Source organism: Lonchura striata, chromosome 2, assembly GCF_050655825.1.
Source record: "Lonchura striata isolate lonStrDom1 chromosome 2, ASM5065582v1, whole genome shotgun sequence".
Lineage (NCBI taxonomy): Eukaryota > Metazoa > Chordata > Aves > Passeriformes > Estrildidae > Lonchura > Lonchura striata.
The window spans coordinates 44,677,415-44,705,204 of NC_140704.1; the positions used below are offsets into that span (position 1 = coordinate 44,677,415).

Genomic DNA, 27,790 nt, shown 5'->3' on the forward strand with positions numbered 1-27,790 from the left:
ACTATTTATGAGTAAAGGTGTATGTGTTGTTTTCATTGTCTCCTAAAAGACTTATGCTTGTATAGAAACACTTGATTTTCTTTTAGTGAAACTGGGTTCATGGCTGTGTCAGTCTGCCAGGCCCTCACAGAAGCTCAGTTTTCAGATCAAATGGTACCCCTTTATTCTTGTTTGCAGTTATTAGCATTATCTATTGCTGATAGCTGCAAATGGGATTTTACACAATGATTTGTGTGATGGCACAAAAATGTCATTAAACTTACCAGAAAGAGTGAAAACATGAACAGTTAAGAATAACAAAATTTAATGCAGCATCTATTCAATAATAATAGTAGTACCTTTCAATTTATTTTTTTTCATGGCTGCTAATGCATTTTTTAACTTGTCAATCCATGAAAGAGGTTTAATCTCCTCACAAATAGTTTTCTACCACTGAAAAGCCCAATACACAAGTCAAGCAGCCTTCTATTAACAGAAACCACAAAGTGAATCAGTGTAAGGTACCATTATCTCTGCAAGACCACGGGAATTAACAGCTCTAGCCAATATAGATAATCCAACCACTCATTTAAAAGAGGCTAGAAAACTAAAAAAGGCATTATAGACATACCTGAACCTAGCTGTAATACAATCAATACTCTCAAGATGAGTCCTCCCCCAAGAAACAATATGTATTCAAAACACAGATTTAGCTAATGCAGAATGAGACCCTGGGGTTGCCAAGGCATCTCATGACTTTCACCTGTGCTGGCAGACCTAGCAAAAAGATCTTTAAGTTGCTGCCATGTATGCTATGAAGCCTGGCATTTTTTTAGGATCAAGAGAAGTTGTGATATTGCTGATGTCCATACAGATTCTTTAGATTAACAAGTGGTGCTTCCCATGGGTGTATCTGTGCATTACTACTCCAATAAAGCTGTGAAGCAATTAAAGCTAAGCAGATATGTTTAAGAAGCCCCCAGAGGACTGGTGCATGTCCTGCTGCACAGTGAAGTCTGTCAGTACAGCAGTGAGGAGGAAGTGTGGGAAAATCCAGCACTCTGGACTGCCGGCCTCCCTCACTGCTCCACTAGATTTTATATACATTATCTGTAAGCTGATTTAAACAAGAATATCAAATTCATGTCTTCACAAGCTTTATCTGCTCAAATGTCTGCATAGAATAGGATTTTCTTCTTTTCCTTTCAGGCTTGATCTCAAGGTAAACTGTGTTCAGTCTTGATTAACAGTGCTAGAGTAAGCCCACACCCCTAGTGCAGAGCTGTAATCCTAAACCAAATTTTGGTAGATGAGAGCAGTAACAATTTTTGGATGTACCAATTAAATAAATGGAGGTAATTCAAGTAAAGAGGGGTTCCACTAGTTAGCTTAGACAAGATACCTAGCTGTAAATAACTCAGGTTTAATGAGCTGTGTCTTCACTAAACTGTAGTCTCATAAAATACAAGTGTACAGTTTAGCTGGGCTTTCTATCCTGTATATCACATAAATTATGATTGTTTCTTTCCTAGGTACAAATTGATGGACTGATTGATTCAGCAACAGGTTTCAGGGCTTTTTCATAGTACTATAGTGACTTGTGAGTATTAGTCATTGGCAGATTGTTGGTTGGGGTGTAATACTTATATTTGTAATGAGTTGCGGAGTGATGTGCAAGAAACATCTGAAGAAAAGTTCTCTTGCAATTTGAGGAAACATGGTTATAATAGAGATTTTTAATTTAAGAGGTGAAATACACCAGTCTTTTTCATGTATATCAGAGCATATCATAAAACTGAAGTGAAAACACACTAGTTTGGAATATTTTAATTTTTCCTTGAACAGCTTTTCAGCAGAAAAAGCTTTTTATTTTGCAGAAGGTGATTGTTTGGGAAAGAAGTTTCAGCATAAACCCATGGTCTCCCTTCAATTGTACCTCTCAAATTCCTGTTGTTCCTTCAAATCCTGATTTTCTAAAAAGCCCTTCTGCATCCTGAAGCTGAACTATAAAGCAATAATTTAGTTCTGTAATTGGTTGAATTGCAAATAACTGCTGACAAAAATTGTCCAGAACACTGTGAAAGTGCTAAAAACTCCAGTATAGTTTACTGTATGAAAGATGGGACCTGACATTATGAACAAGAAGTGTCAATCCATTAAAAGCAGTTTGGTGGGTAAGGTTTGTGAGGGGGTGGGCAGAGTTGACATTTCTTGGGAGAACTGGAGGTAATTGGTTCATCCCTAAACAGTGCTGTACAGCTGCTCCTGTTTATGTATTTCCAAATGAATGGAAGACAAAACACAGATTTTAGTCTCTCCAGCAGTGTCTGGTCTTGTCGTAGTATGAGAACCTATGGCAGATAGGAGTAATTTCCTCTCTGAGAATTGCTCCAAATCATCCTCCTAGATCTGCTGAGATGTGCCTACCGCTCTAGTCCCAGTCTGAATTCTTCATAGCCACCTTCTGGGTGGTTTTGCACAATTATGTTCCATTTCAAAATATCTGTCACTTTTAAACCTACCTAATACCATCTTATTTCATGGACTTGGGTGAAGCACCAAACAAGCTAAAGATTCAAAACTTTCTCTCAGCAGTCAGCAGGGAGAAAACATTTCCAGAAGTCAGCAAATACTGTAGGTGGAACAATTTGCTCTGGGAGGTGCCTCTCTCTTTCCAGGGACTGTAGTGGAAATCAGGGCAAATTGAGTCCTAATCAGACAGCACAGATCCAGAAAATTAATTGATACATACCTGGGGATTAGTTTTTAGAAAACTATGAGATAGTCTCAGAATTTGTCAGCAAGAGCTGACAAAACTGTCCCCCTTTTCACCTTATCAAATGCTGGGCAAAGATTTTGCTTTTCTTCTCTTCAGCTTCCAAAGGGATTTGTGGCCTAGTCTGTAGCACCCACTGTATTTAACTGACCTTTTAAGTGTTTCCCAGCTTTGAGAATCCAAGACTCAGAACAGAAGGCTCTCCTGAAGTCTGAACTTGTTCCACAGAGGTTGGCATTTGGAAAAAAAAAATCATCTCTGTAGAGGATCTACCTATGCAAATAATCATGGGGAAAGCTGACAATCTTAAGCCACATCATGTAACAAAAGAGGAGTTTTTCAAAACTTGTTTCCAGTAGTCTTTAAGAATAACATGGATAATGCTCAAGACCAAGCAGTCAGGGAATGCAAGCACAGCTTTCAACTGAAAGCTGAACACAACTGCCAGGTTACAGGTTATTTCATTCCCACACCACACTTTTTTCTGCACAGTATGGGAATGGGAAATACAGGCATGTTTTATTAGTTGTACGCAGATAGTTTTCATAGTTGCTTTTTCAGATAACATTAAAGTAAGAAGGAATGATGAATATAATCCAGCAAGTGTTGGTTTATTGGCATTCCTTTTTTATCAGAACACTTAATGTATTTTCTTTCTAGCTTCTCTGCAGAGTGACCATACCTATAGTTTTCCAGAAAGCTGTTTGCTTTTTCTTTCTCTGCCTAAACAGGAATTGATATGGGTTTTTTTTCTAATGTCTTTGTAGGATTTTGATGATATATCAGAAACAGATATAAGCCATGAGGATCAGCACCATGATGTCAAGCCTGAACTTATGGAGGATGAGCTTAAATCCAGGTTATTTCAGCTTGCTGCTAAAATGAGTGACAAGGAAACATCATCTGGTGAAGAACAAGAGTCAGAACCTGGAACAGATCTGGAAAACCAGAAAGAGAGTTTGTCCTCAGAGGAAAATGGCAGAAGTATTCAGGAAGAGCTAAAGAAGGTAAGTGGTAATTACAAAGGAGTGGGAATAGTACTCTAAGAGTTAGAATCCAGAAAGAGAAAATTCAGGCCTGAAAACTGAACATAGTTGCTTAAAAAAGCCTGAGGTCCTTCATATAGGTCTGAGACTGAACCTCTTGCAAACATAAGAGTTCAGTTAAGGTGTTTTTTCCTCTCTGTGAGGAGCAGAAAGCCTACAGCCTCAGTTCCAAGCAGGGAACTTAGCTTGTGCAACAAAACTATTCACTGGATTGTATTAATGGAATTATGTCAATTTATACTGACTAAAAATCAACTTACACTTTCTGATTTAAAAACATATCCAGTTTTTCTTTTTATTGTCCATGCTAACCAGACAGTTTAAGTGATTTTTTTCCATCATTTTAGTTGCTCCTCTCTTTGTAGTATTATCTAGTTCATGCTGATGGCATAGATTCTTCTTTTGCATTGCTATTAAAATATTTAGTGTTTCATTTAGTGTTTCTTTAAAGCTTTCCAACCCTGGTATCTGTCAGCTAATAGGCTTCTGAGAGTAATAACATTTTCTAATGAAACTGATATTCAGTGTCAGTTCTGATAGCACCTGAGATACTCCATTTGTGCCATTTCACCCTTACAATAAGATAACAGATTTCAGTGTCACTCACAGGATGTACCACCTCCTCTATTCCCTTTCTCCCTCTGAATTTCTCTTCAGATCATGTGGTCTGCTTGAATTTGGTGCTAGAGGAGCCTAGTTGTGCCCCTTGCCAGTCAAGCACTCTTATTCCTTAGATCCACTTAGGCTTATTCTAGTTTGCTGCATATCTTGACATGCCTTTTGGGTTATTGTGTGCACAGCAGTTCAGCTTTGACAAAGAATGTGGACAACTCTCTAAAGGAAATCTATTTGTCATAGTTTGGAAGGTGTTTTGCTCAAATTATAGGGGTGAAAACAGCATCGAGTAATCCAGGCAGATGATAGAGGTGCTGTCCAAAAATGCAGGAATGGTGTCACAAAAGCCAGTGCCCATCTGGAGCTGAATCTGTCCAGAGACACAAAGGAGAAAAAAGTCTTCTACAGGTCCATCAGCAGCAAAAAGCAGATGAGGGAAAGCTGGGCTCACTACTGCAGTGATCTGGTGAAACAGAACTTGGAAAAGGCTGTTACACAACATTGTTTTCACCTCAGTTTATGGGTAAGATTTTCCCTCAAGAATCCCAGGCCCCCTGAGACCTATGACAAAGCCTGGAGCAGTGAAGACTTATCTTTGGTAGAGGAGGTTCGGATTACAAGTATTTCAAAAACTGGGATTTGCACATGTGCATGGGTCTGATGGGGATGCACTTCCAAGACCTGAAGAAGCTGGCCCATGTCATTGTGAGGTTCATCTTAGAAAGTTCATGTCAATCTGGGACATTTAGAGCTATGAATGTTGTTTTTTTTTGCTTTAACAAGACTTTTAGCAGTCAAATGCAAAGGGAAATGCAAGTCCTGCATGTGGGAAGTGATTAGCTTATGCACCTCTGTTCAGTATTTGTGAGACCATTTCTGGAGTGTTGTGTCCCATTTTGGGCTCCCCAGTACAAGGTACCCATGGACACGCTGGAATGAGTCCTGTGAAGGGCTACAGAGATGATTAAAAACTGAGGTATCTGTCATATGAAGAGAGGCTGAGAGAGCTGGCATTGTCTATCCAAGAAAAGAGAAGGTTTGGGAGGATCTTTTCAACGCGTTTAAATACCTGATAGGGGAGAGTGAGGAGTGTTTGTTGTGGGAAATAAAGTGGAAATTGAAGTCTTTCCTCTGACAGGAATGGAAGCAGTAGGCACAAACTGAAATACAAAATATCCCATCCAAATTAAAAGCTTTTTCACTGTGTTGGTGTTTAAATACTGGAATAGGTTTCCCAGAAAGATTGTAGAGTCTGTGTCCTTGGATATAAACAAAATCTGACTGGACAATGCCTTGGGCATGTGCTTTGAGCAAAAGAGTTGGACTAGGTGATCCCCTTTCATTCCAAATGTAAGGAGCATGTGACACTTTTAATCAGAGTTATTTAGCCATGGACTACACAGGAGTGTAAATACTTTTGATATCATGTGTGCAAAAACCTTCATGATGTGCACACAACCTTTCCAAAGAAATCACATAAAGAATTTATTGTCAGAGCTTGTTGTCTTATTTAATTTATTTTTTTTTTGGTTTATAAAGACAAAACAGCAATATCACATTATTCAACAGTATATATGGGCTAGCTGGGGTTATAACGTTATGCAAATGAAATCCAGAATTAAAGACTACAAAGAAGACTTTCTGAAATGCTCCTGTATAGAGAACTGAGTGCAGAAAATAATGAATGTATGTTTTTGGTGTACTTATTCATCTGCATGCATCTACAAAGTAAGATTGGTTGGCTTTTTCTCTCCTAATTTTGCTATTTCTTTCAAATCTGTATGTCAATTATTTAAAATAAAGCAAAGATTATTATCTTTTTCCTCAATAAAATTTTCTTAAGTTTTAAAAAAGAAGGGCTTACCATGTTCAGCAAAATAAGGAATGCTTGGAGTTCCTAGTCTTTTAGTTGAATTGGATAAAGAAGTTCTCTTCATTAGTGGTCACAGTATATACTCTTTTTGTCTGTAATAAAGAAACCAGAATACTCCAGTACTCTTCATGGTCTGGAATTCAGTGGAATTGACAAGGAAAACTTCTCCAGGTGTAGAGAAACAGGCACACTGCTTTCATTCTTATTCTTGACAAGTCTTTCAGTTGTCCTTAAAGTTGTTTTTAAATCTTCTGGCATGTGCCTTCTTTCTGGAAAGTTGGCTGGCCAACATCTTACAAGGAAATACTGAAGATGAGAGTGTATAATGCCAGCTGGGGCTGTGGTAGTCTAAAATACAGACATACCTAAACTCATAAAAGATGCAATAGCTTTAGAATCACTAGATTGAACACTTCAGCAACTTTAAAATGCTGGGAATTTTTAATTCTAGTACACCCCATAGGATAAGACTTAAAAACATGTATTGTTTTTGAATCACTGGAAATTAAGTACCTGGTGCTTATCTGACCTTCACCTGTCTGCACCTTTAAAAAACAGGACTTCTGTTTTAATAGAAACTGGGAATCTCATGTAATCACACATTGAGCTGATGCTTTTAAAAGGGTATTTAGTAAATTATGATCTGAAGCAGTGGTAAAAGTGGTATCTTTCATGGAGAGCTAGCTGAAGTTGTTTGGCATTTATGGGTTCTCAGTTCTCACTTCAGATTGAGCTTTTGAGTCCTGTGTCTGCCTTTAAGATGCAAATTTGAATATGACGACCTTTGAGTTAATTACCTAATTCATCTGGGATACCTGAGAATTTAGGTTGGTATTAATTAAAGTTAATTTTGGGAGTTAGACTTAAATCTTCTTAGATTTTCAGCACCTTCATTTTCATTATCCCTCAGTTTGTGATTACCTAAAATGGTTTTGTGGAGATTCACAGCTCTCCTTTTAAAACAAACATAATCCTGCAGCAGACTTTTTTTTATTAAAATATTTTGTCCTACTTAAGCTACAGAAGTAATTCACAGTCTTTCTGGGGTATGCAGAGCCCTGAAAAGTCCATTTGTCAGTGCTGTGCAGTGAAAGGCCATGGTTTTCACCAAAAGCCATGCTTAGGGTAGAGTTGGCCTTTAGTCCCTCTAAACTTCAGGTGTGAACAAACCAAAATTCAAATTGTGCAACTGTTGTCTTAGTGAAACATCTTGTACTAGCAAAATGATTTGCACAATTCTTTCTGTCTTGCTCCTTTTTTTTTTTTTTTTTTTGATTGGATGGTTAGTATTTACTTTATTCTCCCAAAACCCTAAATAAATGCCTAAAGAAAATAAAACAAAATGTAAGTTCCGTTTGAAGTATCTTAATGGATCCTGAGAGTGTCATGCATGATGAATGGGATGTATTTAATTCGCAGTCTCCTCCATCCATTCTCCTTCTCTTTTAATGCTTTCATGAAGATAAATTGACTGGGTCTTTATTTCATGGTATATGCCAGAATTACATTTTAGAAGGCGATTTTGACAGGCTGCATTTTATGAATGCAGTTTATCCCTGTGACTGCTTTATGAGAAACTATAGAGATTATGTTAAAAAACAGATTAGCCCCTGCCATTTTTTCAAATTGTCCACATAGCATGAAAATGGAAATAGTTGTTAAAACCTTACTTTTGTTTTTTTTTTTCTACTTCTACTTAGTATTACAACTTTCTTAAGCTATACCAGTGAGCAAGTGAGTTAAATTTCCATAGTAACATGGAGTTTCTCTCCTCCTTGCATTAGCTTGATGCAGTGTGCTGTGTGCTTAAGGAATTTCTTTAAATCCCTTTATGCATTTACTTCTGCTCAGAGAATGTTACAACCAAGGCTTAGTTTGTTAAAATCCTTTGTTTAATCCTGCTGTTCTCTGTTGACATTACTACATGACACAATAGCTCTTCTCTGAATGACAGCCTCTAAGTGAGTTTGTTAAGTAGCACAGTGGGATTCTGTTTCTAAGTGAAACCTCCCAAGTCACTTGACAGGATGAATAACAGCATAAATAATATTTTCGTTAAATATTTATGCTTCCATTCTCTGGAAACATTTTATTCTTCTTAGGTTCTAAAAAGCTTTATTTTGGGGAAAGCACAAACTCATTTAATGAGTTCATATGAAAGCATGAATAACATTTTCATGTTGATTTTTGCCAGAAGCCTATTTCCTTTGTTTCTAGAGTACATCTTGCTTTTTTAATCAGGTAAATTAGCACTGTTCGACTACTGGTGTAATGAGATTGAGACTTGTTAGAAAATCTGCCTTGGCCTCTGTCTTTTTAGCAAGAAGAGCAGCCATGTGGGTGCATGTTCCTGCAGAAGAGAGAGCCAACTTCCTGGTGTGTATGCTAGCAGTGGTGCTCAGGGCTGGCCTTGGAGGGAGTGGTTAGGGCTCAGTAAGGGAGGTCAGGCAAGCATGGGGCCCACTGGACTCAGTTGCTGGAGAGATTTCTGCTCACAGCCTTGATGGAGCTGGAGAATGTCATTGGACATGCACATGCCAGTGAATCTTTCCTGTGTACCACAGACCTGTTGAAGCATCATGGCAGGGATGTCTGGGATGCTGACAAAGCGGTGCTGGAACATCAAGAGTGAGCCTGTGTCTCTTGGTGGCTGGCCTTCTTTAGGCATTTGTGCTGGTGCAGGCACTATCCTCACAGAAGATGGTGTTGTAGTTTTTGTGATCATTAGCTTGCAACTTCCTAAATTCCTAGGTATTTTGGCTGGTTTATTAGTTCAGGAAGGGGTTTATAGGAAACTGCCATCCAGCTTCATATGACTAAAAGCTTTAGAAGTCTCTGAGTAAAAGTCTCTAGAGGACAACCAAGTGGATCACTTTGGCCAGAAAACACAACAGCATAAATACAGTAGCTTACTACATTGCTGCTTTTATGGTAGTGCTGAACATACAATGATATCTTCCTGGGCTAACAGTTTGGAAGGTATTTGTGTGTCTGTTGTTTCACATTTTTATGTGCAAGATGCTCGGATTAATTCTTGTGTTTTCATGGATCATTGCTTTTAAGATTGTGTTCGTTATCATGGCAGTCTCCCAAAATCCAGCATTGAAAACTGAACATGGGCAGCATTGTAAAAAGTGATCTTTAAGGTCTATGAACTGAAGATAATCTATGCACAGGATTTTGAATGACAGAAGGGAAAAAAAATTTTGGTTAGGGAAGGTGAAAAGAGGTATGAGATAATAATCTTCACATTGGGCTAATGGATCCAAAGTTTTAAGTTCTCAGTTTAACAAAGCAGTCAAGTATATGTTCAACTTTAAACTGAGGTTTAAGTGGTTTGCTGGACAAAATTCCCATTCAAGGTGTTTCTCCTCTGTATTTATTATTAATCAGTCTTTAGTATAAAATAATCAAGCTGATCTTCAGTTTATTTTGTCAGAATCTGAGTCTTCCGTTTCAAGCATCGGGACCATGAACATTTATTTTTTAAAGTTTTCAAAGCTAGCAGTGATGTTTGTGTACCTCCAATTCTGACACTTTCTGGGCTCAATACATTAGCATAAATGTGGATGTAGATAGACCATCTGAGATATCTTAGAGTGTCCCACAGGGCCTTAAGCTGCTAGTCCAGATGAAATGTGAATCTCCCAGGTCCATGTCATATCTGACTGCGCTGTTTCAAAATCATCACACGCTTCAAGCTGTTTCAAATTGCACTTTCTCTATCTGTGTTTAAGCAACTGAATCAAAACCTGTTGGATCTACTGGTGAAGGGTAAAAGAGGTGACACTTCAGCTGCCTTCACATGGGGAATGCAGTATCTTTGTAAACAGCTTTTTTCTCATAGTCTCAGTTTTGACACCTGTGTGCATGCACACCAAGCTAGCTCTTGCAGTGTACATGTAAGGGGAATCTCCATCAGTTCTCTCCTTGCCAAAGATTTATTTACTTAGGGAGAAAATGTCCAAGCTATTGTACAGATACAGTTGCAGAAAATCTGTGAACATTAGTGTAAGCTCCTGGAACAATATGGTGGGAAAATAAACTGGTTTTTACTATTATTTTGTCTTCTTTTGCTGCATTGAGACTTGGAACTGAAAACTGAGGTCTTTCAGATCTAGCTGGAAGAGTTTCAGGGAAATGCTACTCCTCAGCTGGAAGATACTTCTGTCACAGCACAGCCAGCAGGGCGACTGTGGTTTCCTCATTACTTCAAGGCAAAACTAGTCAGTTCAGTTTAAACAGGCCTAAGGAAATTAAGATTACTGTAAGCCTACTGACTGGTTACTGGAGACTTTTACTATGAAGGGTTTTAATTGTTTGTTTTGGGACAGTGAGGCCAGGAGAGGGACAGCAGCAAACAGTAGGAAGTGATTTGGCACAAGACATCTTAACTTAGCCCAGGTGTTTCTCAGATGGACACCTGACTGTGACATAAGTGAGTGCAGACTCTTCGGTAACTACTGTCTAAATTGCTGATGTGTACATTCCAAAAGTGAAGATAGTTAGCTTTTCTTCTTCTTCTTAACACTGCTGCAAAAATATTTTTTCCATTGCTAGTGACACTTTTTGTGACAGTGGAAATAGTATTTTCCCTCTGTTTTGTTTTATAAACAATTGTGTGTGATTTACATTGTCTGTCTCTGTGAGGTCTGCTAGTCTGAATCTCACAAATAAAATTAAATTAGGCATTGCTTTATTTAAAATATTTTAGTAATAAATGTAAAATCTAAATTTTATGCTGTTTTAATCTTGGTAGTTTCTTTTTTCTTGCTATTTATCCTAAACTTCCCTGTAAGTCTGAACCTATATAGTTGTTAACTTCTGTAGCTGTTAATATAACTTTTCTGCCTTCTTATTTAACTGCTTTCCCACTATCTAGGAAAAACAAAAGGCTTTTGATCTTCATTTAAAGCTGCAGTTTTTATCCACTGTATTGCAGCAGGTGAGAAAGCTTTGTTTTATTTGTGTCTTTTTACATCTCTTATGTAGTAAGAGATGCCTTAACATGATATTGAGGGTTTCCATGTTTCCCAATCAACATTCTTAAACTCAAAATGTTTTCCTGAAAATATCAGGCCTGAAAAATCATACCATTTGGTCACAATCAATAACCATTGCAGAAAATTATTTTATAATCACACATAACATGTGGAGCAGACAGGCTCCCTTGTTTGGCTTTGTGATGAAAATTTGGTTTTAGTAAAGAAGAACAGAAGACAATGATAAGGTGTATGAACTTTTTATTATCATGTACTCACCTATGTTAAGAAATTTGGAAGGAATTTTTCTGATCATAGTAGTTATCAAAAATCTTTCTAAGCTCTCAATTTAAAAAATAATCAAAACCCTTAATTCATTGTAGAGTTTGTACAGTAAGTAGATATTTTCTCACTTTGCTGCTAGTGGCTGTTGCTTATCATTTTTCTAGGTGGAAAGAGTCTTCTTTCTGTGCTATTTGAATCTCAGCTTATGAGGCTCACATATTAAAAATATTTTCATTCTATTCCCTAAGCAAATATATGCTTATCCTTTATATTAAAATACCTGCTATTTTTAGTATGTCATGCATCATTCTCTCAGTTATAAAATAAGAATCACTTTTTGTGTTCAAAGTTGATGTTTAATTTAGCAATACACTTCTCTCAATTTTTTTCTTTTTTCCTTGCTCTTACTTTTGTCCTATGAGTTGTAATTATCTTTTAATTATCTTAGTTTTATTTAGTAAAAATATCAATGGTGACATTAAAGAAAAAGTGTTTTTCCAGTTGTATAATGTCATTAGTACATGTCCATTGTATATCAGAATCCTGTGTAGATTTTAAAATGGAAATATTTTAATTTCCAGCTTAGGCCTATAATATTTAACTTTTGGAAAATAATTTCCTTTCTCATGATTATAGGCAACTTGTCTCTAGAAATAAGGCATTAAATATTAATAAGCATAACATATGTAGCTATATTAGGACAGTGGATTGAATCAGTAAAATGTAATATTCAGCATTACCTAGCACAGTCAGAAAGAGAAACTTTATTTCTCTGTGTTATACTTTGGAGACTATCAGTAGAATAATAGCTCACAGTCTGTAAGATAATTTTGCTTTCTTTTTCTAGAGGAATGCCCATAAATTAAGATATTCATTATAAAGGTGAAGGTGGGTAGTCTTAAACTTGAAAAGAAGATTATCATGGATTATCATAGTATACTTGTCTGCCTTCAAACACCCGGGCAGAATTTAGCCTTTTTTTCCCCACAATTTTCATGGTAATGAGTGGTTAGGGCTCACTTTTGGGTCAAAGATCTTTTGAAGGTCAGGGTTGACAGCTGCCACAGATAGTTGGGCATTGATGGCTCTTTTCTTCCCACACTGTGACTTGTGTCCCAGGTTTTGCTGGTCTGTGAAGGACTTTCATTGCGCTTTTCAAGGCCTTCTCAAAATTCTACTATGAACTCCCATAGGGTGGGGAGATGAGGGAGACAGGTTTGGGGTTTGATTTTGTTTTCACCCAGCTTGGATTGAGTCAGGTTACTCTGAAAGGATGAGTTAATCAGTGGCAAAGCAAAACTTATCTTCTCCCCAGCTCCCTTTAACTCCCTATAAAACCCTATAAAAAGAGGGATATTGACCATGAGTCAGTGCGTGATATAACGCCTTGACACTGGAGCTAAAAATGATTGTACCACAAGTCATCAATGATGTGGTCAATACTGCCAGGACTGCTAGTGATGGAAAGGTGTTCTTGCTCTACTTCTTGATCTAGCTGCTGATGTCACTGTTCTTTGCTGAATTGCAGGTCACCCCCTCCCATGCTCTGTAAAAGAGCCTAATGATGACATTGTAGTGGCAGAAAAAAAGAAAACACTAATGGCTGAGTACAATGGGAAGAAAAGTAGTGCTAGTGATGGAGAACTGTTTTGAGAGCATCAGAAATAAAAGCCATAATGTTCATGCAAAGGAAAGGATGTGAAAAATGTTACAGGCTGCTGAGATGCATACAAACACTTTAAATCTCACCTGCTCTTAGCAGTTTGGGTACTTAATATTGCTTCAGTTCTATCATCCTGTTTTCCTTCTGTTACTTGTGCAAGAATGCAAACAGTGGTCTCTAAAGCACGTTCCAGTGTAGCATGCTTGAGTTAAACAACACAGAAAATACTGTCAGGATCAACAGGGAAAGGAAAGAGAGGCAACAGAAGGAAAGGGAGTGGCTAACAGTCAGCAAGACCACTTGATCTTTGCACTACTGAAACATAATCTTCTCAAAACAGGAATACTTTCCATCTGACAAACAGAAATAGCAGTAAAGAAGTTTTACAATATATGCCTTATATTCAGTGCAAACATGTATATATGCTTGCATACACACACATTTTTAGCATTTCATTGGTTTTAAGACTCAACCATATGGAACTCAGAGAAATCAGGCATGTTCTTTTGACTGTGTTCTTAACATGTTGGTGACCATGGATATTAATTATCATAAAAAGATTAAATGTATGTTTTATTCATTCCATTAGATGCTTAGTCTCAAATTCAGTAAAAAACAAAGATTCTCATAACTAGTAGAAACATTCATACTTGGTCTGCTGCATGGATTTGATTTGGAGTGGTTGTGTTAATTCAGAAGTAGGGTAGCCCAGTTGAAATCCAAATGTGTCCCAGAGTTTCAAGAAGAATGGTTGCACGTAGCTTTCCTGTGCTGGATATTTGTACCAGAGATTGCTTTCTGCATCTACCACATCCATATTAGTTCTTTGACTTGCTTGACAAGACAGAGCCTGTCTCATGGCATGACAGCTGTCCCTGTGAGTCACTTAGAGGTGTAAGCAATGACCTTTCCTGCAATGGCAAGATAAATTGAACAACCAAGAGGTGTTTGGAGCAATTTGAAATCCACCTACCAGGATGATCTTGATGTGTGTGTGTCTGTGAATTTCAGGTGATTGTTATATGGTCTTATAAATCCTGAGTTTGACATGGGTGGTCAGGGAAGGGAGAGGTTTGTGAAGTACTAAAACCCAGCAACACATTTTCTTTTCTTTTTTTATTATTGCTTTTTTTAATTTATTTTGGGTTTTCCCATTACACATGTTAAATAATTATATCTAGAGTACCTTACTATATTTGCAAACAGACCATTTTGGAACATGAGCTGTTTTAACAGCTTTTGATAGGTGCTCAGAAGGAGGGTAAAACATATGGAAAAGCATGAAATGAGCATCCAGCTTTTTACAAATCACATTTCTGCACCTGTGGAGGATTAGAGTGGACTTTAGGAAGCATTTTGTCACTGTGAGGTTGCTCAAACTTGGTTTCTAGACAGGTGGTCAGTGCTCAACCCTGTCAGTGTATAAGAGGCATTTGGACAATGTCCTTGAAGGGCATGCTTTAACTTTTGGTCAGCTCTGAACTAGTCAGGTAGCTGGACTAAGTGATCATTCATCATCTTCCAGATGAAAAGTTACTGTATTCTATTCTATTCTGTTCTGTTCTTTACTGTTGAATTTCTTTTCCCCTATCCATTTCCTATTAAGAAGCTAGGGTATTTTTCACTCAAAATCTGATTTCACAAAGATATCTATCACAGACAATTTTACCTTGAAAACATAAAAATTATTTTTTAGTAATTGGTCTGTGAAAAACACTAATATGGATTATCATAATGTGGTATAAAGATAACTTTTTCTAATTTAATTTAATCTTTTTTTTGACATTTATAATTAACTATAAAGGCTAATAAAAATTTAATAAATAATAAAAACTAAAGTGAGGCTACAGTTCTTGAAATGGAGAACATACATCAGTGAATATGATGAAGAATATATAGTGTCTGGCCTTCATCCTTTTTTGTTCACTACTCACTGAATATAAGAACTAGGTAATTGTAGAAGTAAATAATAAAAGAAAGTAGCATTGATTTTTCTCTTCTTCCTATAAAATTATTGATCTGATTTTAACCTAATTGGCACTTGTGAAAATAAATGGGGAAAAGCCAGTATGCTATTCATGGGGTTCAAGTATTTGTTGCTGTAAGAGAGTCCCAAGCCTGTTTGTTTAGGGCTGTGTTGGCTGTCCTAACAAGCTAAGGATTGAGTGCTGTAGCATATTGTATTTGCTTTGTTCTTCTTCTCTTTAATCTCTCATTCTAATTATTTCATGTAATTCAGATGAGTAATAGTGTTAAAGATGCCTTAATGTATTGATACACAACAATTGAGTATGTACTGCTAAAAATGTAGCTTTTCAGTAGAAGTCTTACCTAACATAAGAATGGACGGCTAATTAAAGGAAAGAAATAATGAAAGTATGTTTCCAATTTAACCCAAAGAAATTGTGAGAATCAAAAGAACGTTATTTCTCCTGTATCCTACCTATAGACACTTGTAACGAGTTATACTCTCCAGTACCATAGAATTTACTGTATAGACTCCAAAGACTGTCCATTTCCTCAGTGTTGATCTGCAGATACTTTTTGAGAAAATTTACAGACAGGTAAGCCCCTAATACACATGCATAAGTATTTGCAGGTTTGAGAAATGAATTAAATTTTGGTTAAAATTTTTCCACACTTTCTTTTAGGCAAAGCAACACTAAAGGTATTGCACATATATTCAGTGACAGTATTTTTATTGGCTTCAATAATCTTTAGCTCAGTCTCCAAACTATATAATTTGGATATTGACCTTGGTTCTTGAAGGTACATCTGGTGATTTTTTTTTTTTCGTTCATCAGAGGAAGGTCCTGAAGCTTAAAGCTATGTGAAAATCTTAAGAATCAGGACAGTTAATTAAAAATTACAAGTAAAGAATACTGATAAAAAGGTTTTCAGTTGTTTTTAAAAAATTGATAAAACTGCATGCTTTTCCTTGGTATCTGATATAATTTATTCCATATTAAAAAATAGGTAAATTGAAATTTTAAAAAATAAAAGGATGCAAGTGTTCGCACACTAATAGGTCAGTCTTTGTTTATTTGGGGTGATCATTTAGTTCATAATAAGCATTTTAATAAAATGCTGTCCTTACAGGGCTGCTGAAGATTGCTTTTCCATGCTTACATCCATAATGAAATGGCTCCTGTGGATACAGACATAGATCATTGCACATCTCTTTGCCAGTATCCAAAAAGGAAAATTGTGTTTTAAAACATGTTTAAAACACTTTTGCAAAACCAGCTTTATGTAGCTCGTGTAGAGTTTAAAGCTGGATATTTGTGTGCTCCTTTGGGATAAGATTTGGACCATCCCTCTGGTAGAATTCTGTTGTAGAAGAATTGCATGTGTATGTTATTTCGCATGCTGTAGCAGTGTGGTTATGTAAGAAAGGGAAGGAGAAAATGGGAAATAAATTCCAATTCCATTACATGGTTCTTGTATCTGTTTGCAGCAGAGAGCCATGGATATGGGTTTAGCATGGCTAAAGCTGGGGCTAGTAGAAGGTGATTTATATCTTACCCCTCTATGCTAAATTAATGCTGTTGTTTTCTCTGTCTGTTCTTGTAAAAAAATAGAAGTACTCTGCTGTCTCGCTCTGCAACATATCTACAGAAGTCCTGAAAGTCATCAACGCCACTGAAGAACTGATAGCAGAATCCACCGATCCCGGCGACTTCCCGGATGACATTCAGGACATAGGAAGAGGAACCCTCCCCCTGGGCACAGATCCTGTCAGACTTGATGAGCAGCTCACAACACTGGAAGAAAATGTAAGATGAATCAGTATGTGAAAGAGTCACATGTGTGAGTGAGTGCACCTGTTTGTTTGCACCAACTCGAAAGGGAAGGAACATAGGCAGCATCAGTGGATGTTCAAAATTAATTTGGGGTTTTTAAACAAATACATGAATAGAAAAAAAAAAAGTGTTTTAACAGTGCTTAACTGTGTCAGTAAGGGGGAGTTTTATGTACTTTAAATATAGAGGGGAGGAGGAATTGGATGCTTTGGGGTTTACAACTAAGTTTAGAAGCTCTATCTCAAAAACTCATTTATGCCCTCCACACCTCTATGGCAGTGTGGCTATGCCACACCTGGCTGAAATCACACATCTCCTAGTCTCAGCACAGCTTCATCATTCCAAGGACAGGTGGAAAAAGTCACACAGAGAAGTGGAGAAGCTCTTCCTCCCCTCAACACCTCCAGCACACTGTGCTTAGCACCGAGGGATCTGGAGCTGCCTCCTGCACTCTTAGAAGAGCAGGCTGGAGAATCTGAATTAAACAAACATTTGTTTGGCAACATCCAAATCATCCATCCTTTTTCATTAATACCTGTCATACACAGGGGAAGGTACAATGCTGAATCATACAATGAAGTTGCTACTCATTGGAAATTTTTGTGAATCCAGTTAATGGAGTTGGTACACTTTTAACTTTCTCTTTTTCCCATATTTAAGTAATTACATTTCAGTGTCCTTTCCCTTCATCAGGAGCCCTTAAAGATCTCATAGGAATCTGCACTGTACCATTATATCATCCTGATCAGTTCAAGAAGACAAATCCTGGTTTTCTTTAGCCCCAGAAAATTTTCAGACAGAATCTCCTCTTAGAAGATAAAATCAGTTTACTCTACAGAAACATATATCCACAGCAACCCCAGTAAAAGAACTAGGTGGAAGATACTCTGTGCCACTAAAAGCCACTCCTGGCACTGGACTCTCTCTCATGAAATAGTAAAGTATCCTAAAGGTCCAAACACCACAGAATTCATCTGGTAGAGAAGTGAATATAGAATAAAAATCCAAGTGCATGCTGGACCACATCTTCAGAAGAACTAAGTTCTGGAGGACAAAGAGCAACTTGAGGAAATCTGGTCCCACCTGTTTTTTTCTGTGGAGAACTGTGTTGCAAACTATCTAAGGTGCATGTTTTGTTTTCCCAACTGCACTTTGATAATCCCTCCCAGCAATGTGGAGGTTTGGCATCTGTGTTGCTGTGGCCTCTAATAATTTATTTGGGCTAAGCATTTCTCGCTGAGAACACACTGGGCACAGAGGCAGAGCATTTCTTGCTTTGGCTTTGCCCTCGCTGCAGCATCTCTGGTTTAGCTTCTCCCAGTTCTCTGCAGAATTCACAAGCTATCCAGCACAGTCTTGCTGTGTCCCCACAGAACATCTTTCTCTGTCCCACACAGGACATGAAGTAGATGGCAAAAACTTCACAGTTTGAAGATTTTACCATTACACTCCATGGTAAAGAGCCTTTAGAAATGCAGGAAACCACAACTTTTCCCATTGCAGCTGGGGCCATATCTACATGAACCACATCCTCATTGCAGCAACTTCTACAAGAGGATCTGAGTGTTTATAAATACTTTGTTCATTTTTGCTCTCTCTAGCCTTTTAAGGACTGTGCATGCAACAGTGTGAAGAATGTAGGGCCATCTGTACCCGCAAAAGGTTGGGGTTTTGTGGAAGTTGTGCATACCTAAATGACAGTAAAATAAATCTCCACAATCTAAATATGAATAATTGAATAATGGCATAATTTAGGGGGGACCTGCAAGGATACCATTGCTGTTTGGAAGTGTTACAATTGTCCAGGTAAATGGAACATTCTTTAGAAAAATATTTTCTTTAGCTCCAGCTGGAAAATGTTCATTAATATTTCACAAATGTAGGGGCTGATTGAGTTACAGAAACATTAATGACAAAAATGGCATTTTTCTATCAGTCCCATTTTCTTTGGATTTTTCCCCCTCTTGAAAAGAACATCTTACTGTGCAGAGATTTTGCTACAGCACTTATAATGCATATTTTCTTTAACTTTCTAAATATGCTGCTGTTCAAAATATTCTATTTCTTCTTTCTCTAAGCTTTTAGATGTGACAGGGAAATCTAAAAAAAATGTCTTTTTATCTAAACTGGCTGTGGTATGTTATACTTAAAAGATGTATCATTTAAATGAACAGTAAGAATAATTAAACCCCACAAAACCAGGAGCATTTCTATTTAAATCATCACATTAACTTTATGGACCCCCTTTGTCCCCAGGTACTTCAGCAAAAATTTTACATCAGATTACTTATTTCTTTCAGATATGTGTTTCAAAGATTTCATACCTGCAGTTAGGAAATGTTCTTATATGATGCAATTTGTACAGATGTAGTGATTTTGTTTCTATCAAACTCACATGCATGGACAAAACATATCTACAAGTGACACAAAGAAAAAAGAAAACTATTTCAAGCAATTAAAAATCAATTAATTAGACAAGGAATAAAAAGTAAATAAATTTCAATCTGGTCATTCTCCACCATTTTGATCCATAAATTATTTGAATATCTCTTATGTCAAAGGACTGAATGATCCAGGAATTGTGGGCAGATACAACTGCAGGAGTAAAAGACATATGAAATAAAGGTTTTGGCTCAAGGATCTTCTTCAGAGCCTATCTGCTTGCCCTTTGAACCCTGAAGTCAGCCACAGCCATGTTTAATTCATGCTAGGTTTGTAATAACACAGTCTTTACTGCTATTGCAATGGGGGAAATCAGAATATATATTTCATTTCCACTGTGCTGTTACCAGCCTCATGGAAACAAGTCTCTTGGCTAAGGAGTAAATGAGCAGAAAGTGCAGTATTTTCATGTGGTTCTGCACAGATCTCAAAAGCTAATGCTTGAAAATTACCCTCTTGCATAAACCAGTGACCTCCATGTACCTTAGGGGGTTTGTGAAATAAGAGAAACAAGGAGACACAGTGTATCACTAATTACTGCTCTGAAGGCCTGAATGAAAAATGAAACCTTTAGCTGTAGTTATAGATACCAGAGGTGGGGGAAAATAGTAAGAGTTGTTTATTTTTAGGGAAGTCTGTAATTCTCTCTTATTTGGCCCAAATAAATCTATTGATCCTCCACAGATTTACTCAAACGCCCAGCAGGTGTGAAGGTTTTGCCTGCTGTATATTTGAGTGAGAGCAGGATGGGTTGGAAAATGTTTATACATATAAGCACATTTACTCCATAGGAAGTTAATAACAATTTGCTGCCGAACAGTTATTCATGCAGTTTTTATTGCCAGAAAGCATCAAATGGGTTTAAAGAATGTCCTGATTTAGGGCAAATTTGGGAGAAAACCTCCGGAAGGAGCCCCCAGAAAGCAAACCTCCACGGCCCATCCCCCTACACCTGGTTTGGGAAGAATTTCCTCAGAGAGAAGTGCGATAAAAACCTGTTTATTTAACAAGCAAAACACTCCCCAGCACAAAAAAATTAACAACACCAGATGACAAAAACTCTTTCACCACTCTGAAGAGATGAACAAATCCAGAAAGTCTCTCCTGGGAGCGGTCGCCCAGGTCTGGGCACTGGGGATTGCTCTCCAGCACTGGGGATGGCTGCTGCAGATCACAAAATGCAGGCTCTCAGTGTTTCTTGGTGTTTCCCAGGTCCCAGTCTGGAGCAGGTTGGATGGTATTCAGGAAAGGGAAAGGAAAAAAACAGTCCAGGGAAAAAATTGGACTGCCTAGCTAACTAATAAGTAAAAGCAAAGGCAAAAGCAGGAACAAGAGCAAGCAAGACAGCGAGCAAGCAAGACAGCAAGCAAGCCCTAGGCTCTCCTAGACAACAGACCATGTGGGGAGGTGAGCAGGCTGATAACAAGACAAAACAAACCTTCACTTTCAGAGTGAGTCCTGAAAGCACAGAACATATATCAAGCATAAACAGAACACACGACTGGGGATACAAGCACCATAACGTCACCCTAGGACGAAGAAACACAGCTTTATATGAGGTGTGATCTATAGACTTCCCTTTGTAGACTTAGGGTGTTATGCGATGAAATATCAATAATAAAAAAGAAAACTTTTTAACTTTTTTCTTTGCTGATCAATCTGGAACAAATCTGGTTTGGAATACAATTGTAGCACCTATGGAATCTGTAATGCAGCCACCTCATTCATCCCTTCTCTTTGTGGATGTGTGTTTTTCAGATTATTTCCCCCATGACTTTCCTCTGCCAGGTAAACCTCCCTGTGGTGGGCTAGCAAGCAGGGAAGCTTGCAGGTATAATGGAAAATGCAGTCTGCTCAAACCTGCATGCCCACAAACCAGGAATCACTGACACCTGTCCCCACCTTGGCCCTGCAGGTGTACCTGACAGCCAGCACGGTGTATGGGCTGGAGGGGCAGCTGACCACCCTGGAAGACGCCGCACGCAAGATCAGCAGCGTTACTGAGGAATCTGAGCTGGCTGATCTGGAGGACCAGGTGGCCACAGCAGCTGCCCAGGTTCATCATGCAGAGCTTCAGGTGAGGACAGCAGCTCCTCTCCATCTGCAGGTTTCACACTGCCTTGCCTAACACCCACCTCACCCTACACGCTTTGAATATTCTTTTGTACTGTCATAGTCTGATGATCCAAGGATGCTGACTACATCACAAGCTGAGCAGAGCATAACTGAGCTGTGTAACTCAGCCCAGCCAGATGTACTGTATCTCTTTGTTTCTTCCCTCAGCTTGGTTTTGGACATGGTGCATTCTGTGTCATGAGCATGGCCCTGGTCAGACAGCAGGAAGAGTCTGAGGCAGTTTATCCAATCAGCAGCTTGTCAAGCACTTTCCAAAAGATGCCACTGTTGGCAGCTTTCTACCAGCAAAGGCCAACGGCAGTCAGTGGCTGAGCCAAGGACAGAGCCTAGGGCTTGCATGCCTGCTGTGGGATTTAGGTGCTAAGCAGCACACGTCCCAGCCAAAGGCAAGAACTCTTGTGCATGGTGATCTAGCACCACTCTAGCAGGCTCCAGAAAGGCTGGGGCTCAGAACACATTGTAATCTGGTGCTAAAAGCTGAACAAGATATGCTGCCAGACCTCAAAGGGCTGACACTGCTTGCAGCCCACTGCCCAGTCTGTACCCAGCAAGATGCCCTGACCTGACTCTGTCAGGGTTTAATGGGAAGTACCTGGTGATTTTACTCAGTAGAAGCATGCTCAACTCAGGACTGAGCAAAGATCTGAGAGCCTGACATGTTTCTGATGTCAGAAGTGCATTGCTGTACTGCTTGGTAAACTGGCAGTTGTGTTTTGTTGGCTTTGGTCATTATTTTAGGGTAAATCTGTTAATGGGAGTGAGAGGGAGGAAGAGAGAGGCCTAAATTATGCAAGGAGGCCAATGGCAGATCTGCAGAGTGAAGTCAGCTGTGGCTTCAGGTGTCATTGTGTATCAGCTGTTGGGTTATATGTCTGACTTCCCTGACTCTTCTTTCTCTTTTGTCTTTATTTGTCTCCACTACTCTCAATATCAGACTACTTTTCCCTGGCAATTTGTTTTCCATTCAGTCTTTTTATATAGTGTATGCCTGCATTTATGCATGCTTGTGTTTAATATGCATATACATTTGAACTATAAATAAGATCAAATGTTTTGATTTTGTAACAGAGGATGTACTTTGCACATGTATGAAATTAATTTTCAGTTAGGAAGTGTGTCCCACAAATGAAGCTCATTAAAATATAGCTTGAATGAATTTGGGATTATGCAGCTAAAGGTAATCAGGAGATAGCAGATGCAGGTTTTCTCTCCTCCTTTCTTTTTTTCTTCAAAAGGAGTAAAATGCCTCTTCCTTGGAGTCACAAGGTAGGTTGGATTGTTCTTTTACTCCATCTTTACTAACAAATTAAGCCCCTTTTAATGTCAGGACTAAAGAATGCAGGAAGGTGTCAGAATTGCTGAAGAAGTTAGCCATCTGTTTATATTTTCTTATTAAAGTGGATTTTACTGGGGGAGGGTTATATTTCAGTAGTGGCATCCACAGTAATTTTAAAACTTCTTTTCCCCCCTCCCCATCTGTCTGTCTCTCTCTTTTATTTTCTTTGAAGATTTCAGATATTGAGAGCAGAATATCAGCTCTCACTGTTGCAGGCTTGAACGTGGCTCCCTGTGTTCGCCTGACAAGGAAACGGGATCAAAAGCAAACAAACCAGGTGCCAGAACATTATGTAGTATTCAAAAAATACATTGGGGAAACATTGCCTCTTTCACTATAATGGAATTGAGTAATGCATGTATGTTGTTTACAGATGCATACAATAGACACATCAAGACAGCAGAGGAGAAAACTTCCAGCTCCACCAATAAAAGGTGTGCCTAAAGTGTTATGTAAATGAGAGAGACTCTATGTAAGATTCAATATAATGTACAGGCCAGCAAAGTAGCCATCCTCCTCATTTTCCATGTACTTTTATTACATAAAATACCCCTTTGTCACATTTAAAAGCATTGCCACTTTCTTCAGTGAAAGTTGTGACAGTGACAAGTAAACAAGAGCAGAGGCAGAAGGCTGGAAAAAGCAAATGAGGAATGCTGAATACTTGCCCTGCAAGAGGGGTGCTGCTGCAGCATGGCTGGGCACCACACAGTGTGGCTGCCACCCTCCATAACCCACCACTTCCTTAAAGTCTGTATTTGCTGATTTCAGTCTGTATGAAATGGCTCAGCAATATTCCTGGTATGCGAGAGAATGGCTGTGAAATGTCTTTATAAAATCAAATGGGTTTTGTTCTTTCATGATTTTTTTGTGGATCTTGATTGTTTTTTTTTAACTCTGCAGTGCATTATCTCTGAGAATTCTAGGGTTTTGTTCACTGCACTATTCTTTTGTAATTCCACTGATTGACATGGCCTCAAACTTTAATTTATCTGGAGTACCACAGCCTGCTGTTTTTAATTTAAATTAAATCCAACTTTTCTCATACATCTTAGGGGAAGTTTTGTCTCTCTAGAAGCTGTGACTCTTCAGAAGTATTTTTATATCTTCTTCAATCTCTTATGTGAAAAATCTCCCCTTTTGTATTTTTCCCAGGTGAAAAAATAGATGGCTCTCCAGTTACCACTGTCAGAACGTTTAACAGAAACTTCATGCTCCAAGGATCTCTAACACAAAGAACTAAAGAAAGGAAAAGCACTGCCAAGGACTTAATGGTAAACAAATGTTTTTAAAACTTTGTTAAGATCAGTCAAATAGAGAGATAGCAGTATCTGTGTAGGCAGCTGTATTTCAGTGTCTTCAGAAATCTTCTCTTGATAGTTTGAGGAAAAAAATAGAGACTGCTGAGGCAACTCTTGAACAAATATGACCAGTGTCCTGGAAGATGTCTGACTATATACTATAGAATAGCAGCTCCTGAATGTCAGCTTGTGATAATGTAGCCTGGCTGCCAGGTCTCCAGGAACATGCTACCCATATTTTTTAAATAATAAATAAATTAGTTGTGCCCTGCATTTCAGACTTTTGAATCAGACCCTCACAGAACCATCTGTGCATTGTAACTTGGCAGGAGAGAGTCACCTTGAATTTCACTAATTGTTGAGAAATGTTAAAAGGTTATCTAAGTGGAATTTAAGGGATAGACAGATCACACATGGGTTCTGCAGGGTTTGAACAAAGAGGCTTCACTCAGGACACCCAGGACAGCTGTCAGTCATTTCTTCTACAGCAGCCATAGCGGGATAAAGGAAAAAGCTGACTGTCCCAAAGCAGTCTGCTACAGAACATGTGGGAAATACGTGGGGAAGTGAGAAGGGAAAGGACATGGCTGTGTTCTTCAGCAGGTTTGTTTAGTTCTTCACTCATGTTTTTTTCTTTCCTGTCCCACTCTGCTCTAGGAACCTGCTATAGGATCTGCTGTGATGTACTAAACTTACTCTTCCCTACTGCCAATAACACACTGCCTAAGGCTGTACACTAGAGTGCCTTTTCTTAACAGCCATTGTGTATGTCCAGCTGAAAATGGACCCTCAAGAACCCACAGAGCCTCAGTTATAGGGCTTCATTTGGATACCTCACTGAGAAAGCTGTCCAAGTCTTCAGCATTGTGGTCCGCTACAGGAAACTCTGCCTTAAAGTTCTCAGAGGACTCTAGACAGGATGCTATGTTTCAAATGCAAGGCTCCACATTTTAAGATGCACTTTTTCTCCCTATCAATTGTACTAAAGTATGTAGTCTTTAAAATGCAGTATGTTTTTGTACACTCAGTCATAACTATAGGCCAATTAATCTGCCAAAGCAGACCTGTGATCCATATTTGCTGGCCTCTTACTATTCATGTGGGCATCTGTCTTGTCGAGCAATAAGAACAACTTTATGCAGTGTGTGCTGCTTTTCAGCTGCGTGAAGGGAGAGGAGAATTTGTGTACCTCGCTCTGCTCCCAGGGAGTCAGTGGAAGTCTTGGGAGGGTTGGTAGCAGGGAGAAGACTACTCTGTTCTCTGAGAGTGCATCTCGCAGATTGAATGTTCCAGCTCCAGAGCTAGGGATATTGCTCTAGGAAGCTGGGGTGTCATGCTGAACCAGGAACTGGTGGCCACACACGTGGACCAGATGTCTGCCGAGTTGCAATCCCAGTGTCTGGAAACATCTGAACACTGTTAAAGAAACCAACACCTTCATATGTCTTGTTCTTGGCAGCACTGTCCACTTGGTGGTGGCTGACCATGCTGTAGTTCAGAATAAATTGTGTCCAAACCTTTAAGATTGGAAAAAGGAGGTGAAAGTGCAGGGGATGAGATCTCTGCTGACTGACTGTTGGTTGTGGGGTGGCTGGCAGCTTGCAAGAGATTCCTTTCTGGCGTTCACTGGCGTTTCTGAGAAGGAGGCAAATGTAGCCCAGACATCACTTCCTATACTAGTCTGGAGCCACCAGAGAGTAGCTGGGGCCTGTTGCTGGTGCCACATGCACCACACTTCTACTGGACCACTCTGAATTGGATTGTGAATAGTAATATTCTTTCTTTCATTTCTTGAGACCCTTAACAGATGAGTCAAACTAGAAGGCCCTTTGGCAGATGCCCAGGAGGGAGGATGCTGCTTACAGGGTGTCCCTCTCACCCTTTTGTGGGAGAACATAGCCTATTTGTGGATTTTTTTGCTCTGAAGAATACAAAGAAGGTAGTCAGAGGAGGTGATAAGCCAGTGAATCCCTTACCTTCCACACCACTTGCAGAGCAGGTACCCAAGTGCAGATGGGGTTGATGTGAAATGTGCTATGAAGGAAGGCATGGGCTGGCAAGTTCTCCTCAGCATTAAGGAGTGGTGAGCTCTCCCAAGAGCTGTGGGTACCAGGAAGGAGGAGAGTTCCTTCATTGCCTGGGCTCCCAGTGAACACCCATGAACAGAGTGCCACATGTTACCTGCCATGCAGCAGGAAAGCAGTTCCCTGGGACACCAGGCCATGAAATGTCTGTGGCTGGGCAAATACAAGCAAATTTCCTGACTAGGCTGGATTTAGGGGGTGCAAGTCAGAGAGACAGGGAATTACTGGGTGGGTTGATTGGAAAGACAGTGCCAGCTGCAAATCTGCCATCCACATTTGACATCTAGCTTGTCAGTACTCTGATGTCCAGCTGCATGTGAGGAATCCTTGGAATAAATACAATCACCTTCCCACTTACAATACATAAGTGTGACTCCATTCCTTCAAGGAATTTTCATCTGCCCAAGATCTGACCCAATGTCTTCATTCTGGGTGAAATTAGGCCTTCTTTTACTCTCACACAATACTAGTTCTCTGAAACTGGTTTGCACAGATGTGAGGGATAAATTTGGCCCACTCTGTTTAATATATAAATATATATATAAAACAAATAGATTTTATTTATATATGCAATCCAGTAAAGGAAATTAAACAGAGTAGGATGCCTAGTAATTTTTTTATTTTTCAGTCTCCTCCTCCATTGACTGTTCTTGTGTATGTGTACAATACATTCCCAGGTTCTGGTTTATGCAGGTATGCGTGTTATGAAATGTCATTTATGGTGGTTGGTCTGCATATTCGTCTAATAAATAATAACTAATATTGTGTATGTAATATCAATACAGAAATTACTAATTTTAATAGAATAACTCTCTGGCTTTTGTTCTGTTAGTGTGATTTAAACAAGCCAACAAAGTTTGGAGTAGGTTGTTTTCCTTAAGAGGCATGAAAAGCAATTACTATCGTGTTACAATGTTAAAATATTCAGTCTTCTTTGACAGACAAATGTGTACTGTGTAGGCATTGCAAAAAAAAAAAAACTTAAAAAAAAATCCCACCTGCTCTAAGCATTTGAATTTTTACAAATGTTTATCGTGCCAAATACGTGCAAAGATATAATCTACCATTTTAAAAAAATCATAAAAGCATATGTTATAGCACACAAAGAATTATTTTGTCATCAGGTGATTTCAATCTTTAGTGTTGATATTTATATTTAGATTAATTTTTATAAATGAAAATATTTTAATGGGTAAAATGAAGACTATATGACCTATTTGATTAAGTCTGAGTGAATATTAAGCTTGCCTTGTTGTTGTTATCTGCATACTCACCAAGAATTATTGTCAAGAGAAATTATAAAAGAGTAAAAGCGATTTATGAAAATAATGCCTTTTCAACTACTTGATTCATAAAAAACCCAAAAGATTTCTTCTCTGTTGTTTGGATTTATGTGCACTTTGGCCTGGAATTGTGCAGAACCCACAGCTGTACACATGACACCATCACACTCGGGACACGGGCATCTC

The 27,790-nt window shown here is 38.6% G+C and overlaps 1 protein-coding gene across 11 annotated transcripts in view; it reads left to right on the top strand.

The window, feature by feature from the left end:
• The window catches only part of MYRIP (myosin VIIA and Rab interacting protein), a 316,186-nt gene extending 288,496 nt beyond the window's left edge, over positions 1-27,690 (top strand). For 8 of the 11 annotated variants that reach the window (XM_085573290.1, XM_021531268.4, XM_085573291.1 and 5 more), the window contains 8 exons: positions 3,523-3,762; positions 11,172-11,234; positions 16,801-16,995; positions 21,380-21,541; positions 23,109-23,213; positions 23,310-23,370; positions 24,092-24,210; positions 24,895-27,690. In XM_085573290.1, the coding sequence (XP_085429416.1) occupies positions 3,523-3,762; positions 11,172-11,234; positions 16,801-16,995; positions 21,380-21,541; positions 23,109-23,213; positions 23,310-23,370; positions 24,092-24,210; positions 24,895-24,927 (978 nt within the window). In that variant the 3' untranslated portion in view covers positions 24,928-27,690. The remainder of the gene's footprint in view (positions 1-3,522; positions 3,763-11,171; positions 11,235-16,800; positions 16,996-21,379; positions 21,542-23,108; positions 23,214-23,309; positions 23,371-24,091; positions 24,211-24,894) is intronic. The other 3 variants (XM_021531273.4, XM_021531278.4, XM_077786769.2) reach the window with 2 other exon arrangements.
• Positions 27,691-27,790: the final 100 nt, after the last annotated feature.